The sequence below is a fragment of the Solanum tuberosum genome, unplaced genomic scaffold, assembly GCF_000226075.1.
Source record: "Solanum tuberosum cultivar DM 1-3 516 R44 unplaced genomic scaffold, SolTub_3.0 scf00032, whole genome shotgun sequence".
In the NCBI taxonomy this organism is placed as follows: Eukaryota; Viridiplantae; Streptophyta; class Magnoliopsida; order Solanales; family Solanaceae; genus Solanum; species Solanum tuberosum.
The window spans coordinates 1,271,298-1,277,564 of NW_006238958.1; the positions used below are offsets into that span (position 1 = coordinate 1,271,298).

Sequence of the window (6,267 nt, forward strand, 5' to 3'; positions counted from 1 at the left end):
TATTCATTTTCCTTTTGTTTAGCTTAGGGGGGGGTGGGGGTGGGGGTTGTGTGGAAAATCTCTTTTGGAAAAGTGACATAAAGCTAGTCCACACAAATATAATATATAATTGATAGATATATAGTATATACACATTAATTATATATGTATATTAACTAGTAAATTTAGATATTTTTTTATTGAGTAGTCAAATGTTTAACTTTTCGTTTTTAATTACTTAATTTGCTCATATTTTTCCTAGAAAAGCATGATTTCAATCTAGTAAAAGGAGACGAGCTTTAGACAACATTTAAGCTTTGAATTGTTTTAGGCAAAGTTCAAATTGTGTTAGTGGAAGCAAAACGGAATTGTTAATACAATTTTTATAAAATAATAATGTAAAGTACGTTAATTAAATATATATTTGTGATTCATTGGTTGAACCCCCAATAAATACTTTGCCTTTTTTTTCTGTGGACCAGTACTTAAATATTTTAAGGACCATCTAGAGTAATATTTGCCAACTACCTCTTCATAAAATTGAAAAGAACTATTCAGTATATATTATTACACGTAGGAAAATTTTAATTGGCAAATAATTATTTTCTTTTTTTATTATCATATGTCACACCGACAACAATATGACACCCTAAATTACTCATACTAAAATTAATTAAAATATTTTTAGTTTAATAATGTTGAAGATTATTTTATTTTGTTTAATTAAGAATGCATACATAAGAAGAATCGAATCTTTAATACTGAGATATTACTTGTCTTTGAATTATCAGCATTTGGTAGCCCACTCCACTTAATAATTAATGTTTTCTTATCTTGTTTAGCTATTTAAGTTCTAAATATTTATCATAGTACTAATTCTAGAATAGCTTATTCCTAAATAATTTCATAATTAGTTAATAAACATTAACTCCCATAATTGGTTGCTGGTTGGCCATTAAGATTTGATATCTTACCAACTAGAAATGAGACCCCATTTATTTTCTTTCGTTTTCTTTGCTCACATATTTTTTTGTTGAATGTTGAAATTGACATGACTAAAACAAATTGTGAGATAAAAATTTATATAGCTTATTGTAATTGAACTCACGGTAAATTATAATTAATTGAACTCACTGTTTACTTTTCTAAGTCGATATATATGTTATATGTTTGCAGGTTAATTTTAATTTAAGCGATTGAACTAGGATTATTTACATAAATTCTTTTATAAATTATTTCCAGTGTCAGAGTTGGGTCCGGAAGATTCAAGCCGTAACATAGTGGAGATAATCTTCAAATCAAGCTGGCTCAAGAAGGATAATCCAATCTGTAAGATCGAACGGATATTAAAAGTCCACAACACCAAACGTACGATCCAACGGTTCGAGGACTGCAGGGACGCGGTGAAGATACATGCAGTCGCCACAGGGAAGAAAAACCCAAGATGCGCCGCTGATGGAAATGAGCTCCTTAGATTTTACTGCACGAGCCTTACATGCACCCTCGGTGCACGTGACTCGTCCAGCTTGTGTGGCTCCGTACCCGGCTGTGGAGTTTGCACTACCATACGCCACGGCTTCCAAGGAAACAAAACTAATGGGGTCCGCACAACTGCTAGTAGTGGGCGGGCCCATGATTGTCTCGGTAGTGGTATGGCCCGACGCAGGGCGATGATCGTGTGTCGGGTCATTGCTGGCAGAGTCAAGCAGACCGCAAAAGATGTGAGGGCTTCTCCCACGACAGAGGAGGAGAATTGCTCTGGCTCTGGCTCTGGTTCTGGTTCTGGTTCTGGTTCTGGTTCTGGTTCGAGCTTGTCAGCTACTGACTCTATCGTATACGATTCGGTATCCGGACATGCAGGGATCTACTCAAATCTCGAGGAATTATACGTATTTAATCCAAGGGCTATACTTCCATGCTTTGTCGTGATATACGAAGCATTGGAATCTTAAGCTTAATGTTTTTTTTATTTGTACTTGAGCTGTTTGTACGGTTGAGTTTTTTTTTTTCTTTTTTGTTGTATCCTTAAATTTATGTAACTAATTTCAAGTTAGTTAAAAAATTGTAACACCCGTGAGGTAATGCTGATCCAACTATGATTTTTGTACATATTTATTTATTTTATTTATTTGCCTTTTTTACATATTGTTAGTTAGTTGAAGGTGAGTAAATACATTAATGTTTTAAGTTTATCTACCCAACTGTACCATAATAAATATCTTAAAATATGGCCCCTCAATTTATGCTTGAAAAAAAATGCCGTCCTTCAACATTTAACTTGTCATTTTCTATGCAATATATGTTACCCCACCAAATTCCTTTATTCTTTCACGATTTAAGTTATAAGTACTAACAACACAAAAATATTCATGTCTTTATATCAATTTTGTTATGAAGATTTATATATTTAACCTGATCGTATAAAAAAATTATACATGATAGTGTAGGGAACTTCAACTCTTTTTTTTTATTGAAGGTTTACGTTTCTTCTTCTAAAGCTGCAAGAAATAAAGGTAAAGAAACTGAAGGATATGGATAGAAGTAGGGTAAAGGAAGCATTATAGTACTCAAAAGGATAGCTTTGAACTGTAGATAATTTCTACAGAGTTGGGGCCAGAAATGAGTCAAAAAAGAAGACATTATGATGATAGTAATTTTATTGAAGTAGTACCTAACTGATTGATTAATTGATAATTAATTACAGTTCCTAAAGTAATTACCAAAATCAAGGAAAAAAGTTTGGTTCGCTTAGTTACTGTTTAGCATGTTTTGTTGTGCATTCATATTTGTTACTTCATTTGTCTCATGTTTATTAGTCAATCATTTTACTAAAAAAATGATACTAGTAGTAATTTTATTCAAGCATTTAAGGAGTGAATTTGTAAAATTATTTGCTTATTTATGATTCTTGATAGGACAAATTCCTTAACTACACTCCTTTACTTACCTTAATATCCATTTATTCCTACTTATTTCAAAATTTTCAAAAATCCCTTATTTACCTATGTATCCCGTGCACAACGCTATATATCCCGCTATGTGGAATGTATCAAACCTAATGTATCCCGTGCACAACGCTATGTATCCCGCTATGTGGAATGTATCAAACCTAATGTATCCCGTGCACAACGCTATGTATCCCGCTATGTGGAATGTATCAAACCTAATGTATCCCGTGCACAACGCTATGTATCCCGCTATGTGGAATGTATCAAACCTAATGTATCCCGTGCACAACGCTATGTATCCCGCTATGTGGAATGTATCAAACCTAATGTATCCCGTGCACAACGCTATGTATCCCGCTATGTGGAATGTATCAAACCTAATGTATCCCGTGCACAACGCTATGTATCCCGCTATGTGGAATGTATCAAACCTAATGTATCCCGTGCACAATGCTATGTGGAATGTATCAAACCTAATGTATCCCGTGCACAATGCTATGTGGAATGTATCAAACCTAATGTATCCCGTGCACAATGCTATGTGGAATGTATCAAACCTAATGTATCCCGTGCACAATGCTATGTGGAATGTATCAAACCTAATGTATCCCGTGCACAATGCTATGTGGAATGTATCAAACCTAATGTATCCCGTGCACAATGCTATGTGGAATGTATCAAACCTAATGTATCCCGTGCACAACGCTATGTATCCCGCTATGTGGAATGTATCAAACGCTATGTATCCCGTGCACAACGCTATGTATCCCGCTATGTGGAATGTATCAAACCTAATGTATCTCATGCACAACGCTATGTATCCCGCAAACATTATTTTTAAGGGATTTTTGGTAAATAGAAAACTAAAAGGGACAGGATATTATTTAGTACTTATAATATGTGGTTCCTATAATTTATACTTCTTGATATGCATTTAAATAGAAAAATAAATACACTTTCTCTTTCCGGGCTCCACTTTTTGTGGCTATATACACTGAGTGAATATGTCTTAGTGTACCAATAAAAATTGTAATGAAATGATAAGTATTATTTCATCTTTAATCAGAGATTATGGTGAAATTAGAAGTATTCTTTTGTCTTTAGCCAGAGTTTGTATGGTTAGCAAAATTAAAGGAAAAAAGTTGTTGAAGTAACCGCATGAATCAATCAATCACATAAATGTATTTTTTTTTTCTTGTTATTAATGGATGAGCTGGAAGGGCACGTGGGGTCAATATTGGGACCACTACAAAATTAATTTTAACTTTAGAATAGAAAAGAGATGATAACACTTTGACTGCAGTGATGAACTAAAAATATATACTCAATTTCCCCCGTAACATTATTGCTTACACATGCAATTGCATATTTTATTTTTCTTTCTCTTGACTATCATTTGATTAATAGAAATAATTCGAACTTCAAAAATATTATCACCCGTCCACAAATTAACGTGTGGGAAACTCAATAATGAGTTTTATTATATCGGGAAAAACACATAGGTATACACATGCATGATGCAAATAAGCTCTTAATTCAGTAAAGTTCAAAACATTTTTGCTTTTACTTACTCTGTATCTGTTTGCTTGTTAAATTTTGACTCGGTACACCCTGTAAAAAAAATAATGATTGGTATAGTAAATTTATCATTTTATTATATTATTAATTGATACTTAGAATTTTAAACATATTTACTCATTATATTTTTCAAATACATTAACTCAACATTAATAAATTGTGGGTGTAATAGGAAGGAATAAAATTGTTTTTCCTTGAGTTGTCAAAAATGACAAGTAAAAAGAAAAATCAAATTAGAAAATATGTTACTAGTAAATAAAGACAGAGGGGGTATTTATTTATTGGGTAATGCTAAATGGCCAGAATATTTGGTCAGAATTAGGCCAGAAAATTTTAAAAGTGTATAATATCTTTTTTATTTTAAAATAAACTGATCTTTTTTCCATATTTTAATTAAAAAATATGGTAAAATAATATAGATAAATAATTATTCCAACCAAATTTTCTGGCTAAAAAGATTTTTCCGAGAATGTAAAATAGATCATGGGAGTAGCGGTTCTTGGTTTCCACCCCCTCGTTGTAATAGATAATTAATTATGAATGAAGATCACTGAATATCTTGCATTTACTTGTTTTAAATGGTGGGAAAATGATGAGTATTAAATTGTATAGTTTGAAATGGAAACTTAGCACATCTCCCTCCTTATATTTTGATTTTTGAAAACTGAGATTTGCATTAATGCATATTGTTGTACATGTACACGTATCGACCATTCTGGCAATATGCTCTTTATTGTTTAAAAATATTACTCATACTTCTTTTGTTAGTTATTCTTAAAACTGAGCTGGCACTCATATAGCTATATTACTTATGTGATGTAAAAATATTTAACAATTACTTTGTTCACACAAAACAAAATTTGCAAATGAATCTCACATCACGAGTTCTTATAAGGTTTAGATAATCCTTCTCGGTCTCTTTGAATTGATTTTTGAGGTGTGAATTAGACTATTCAAAAATTAATTTGACACTGTATCAGAATCAGATTCGATTCGATGTGGACCTCCAGGTCCCGAACCATGTAGGGGTGGAATGGAATGTACTCCATAAACGTGCATGCACCGGACCGGACAATGGAATTCCAATTTCCAAATAAAGAATGTTCAGATTTGGGTGTGAGGGGGTGAAGAATGATCTTAAGTTTCTTATAAGGCAAGGACAATCCTCCTAGGGTGTGAGACTGTGAGTTATGCCCGAAGCTTAGTGTCACGCCCCAAACTCGAGGGACGCAACTGGCTCCTAATGCCAAAACTCAGGCCCGAGCCGACCCTGCTGATCCATTTGCTACTAGCGCATGGCAGCCACACGCAATCAAGAAATCAAATAAGTATATCTCGGCTTAAAGCTAAGCCCTTGGCCGGCAAGGCCCCTGTCAACAGATCTACAAAAGAAACAGCTACTCCCAAGAGTTTATATAAAGAAATTGTCAGCTAGTACAGAAGTCCTGATTGGGCCGTCAAGGCCACCATGATCTCTATACCAAAACTAAAAACATGTATATAACCAGTCAATGCATCACACAACTAACAAGCTTCAGCAAACCAACAAACTAGGCCAGCATGACCATAACGTAGTTGTAAACCCCACACACTAGTCTGCAAGCCTCTAAGAGAATTAACGATTGGCGGGACAGGGCCCCAGCCTACCCATAAAAATATGTACAACAAAATCTAACAAACCTCCAAACACTGGCAGCTCCGGAGGAAAGGGGCTAGCCAACCGGATATAAGTCAATCCTGCTGCTGAGGAGGTCTACTCAGT

The 6,267-nt window shown here is 34.0% G+C and overlaps 1 protein-coding gene across 1 annotated transcript in view; it reads left to right on the plus strand.

Moving 5' to 3' along the window:
* Positions 1-2,088, plus strand: part of LOC102602448 (uncharacterized) — a 4,179-nt gene extending 2,091 nt beyond the window's left edge. The window contains exon 5 of the mRNA XM_006342172.2: positions 1,222-2,088. Coding sequence (XP_006342234.1) covers positions 1,222-1,931 — 710 coding nt within the window. The 3' untranslated portion in view covers positions 1,932-2,088. The remainder of the gene's footprint in view (positions 1-1,221) is intronic.
* Positions 2,089-6,267: the final 4,179 nt, after the last annotated feature.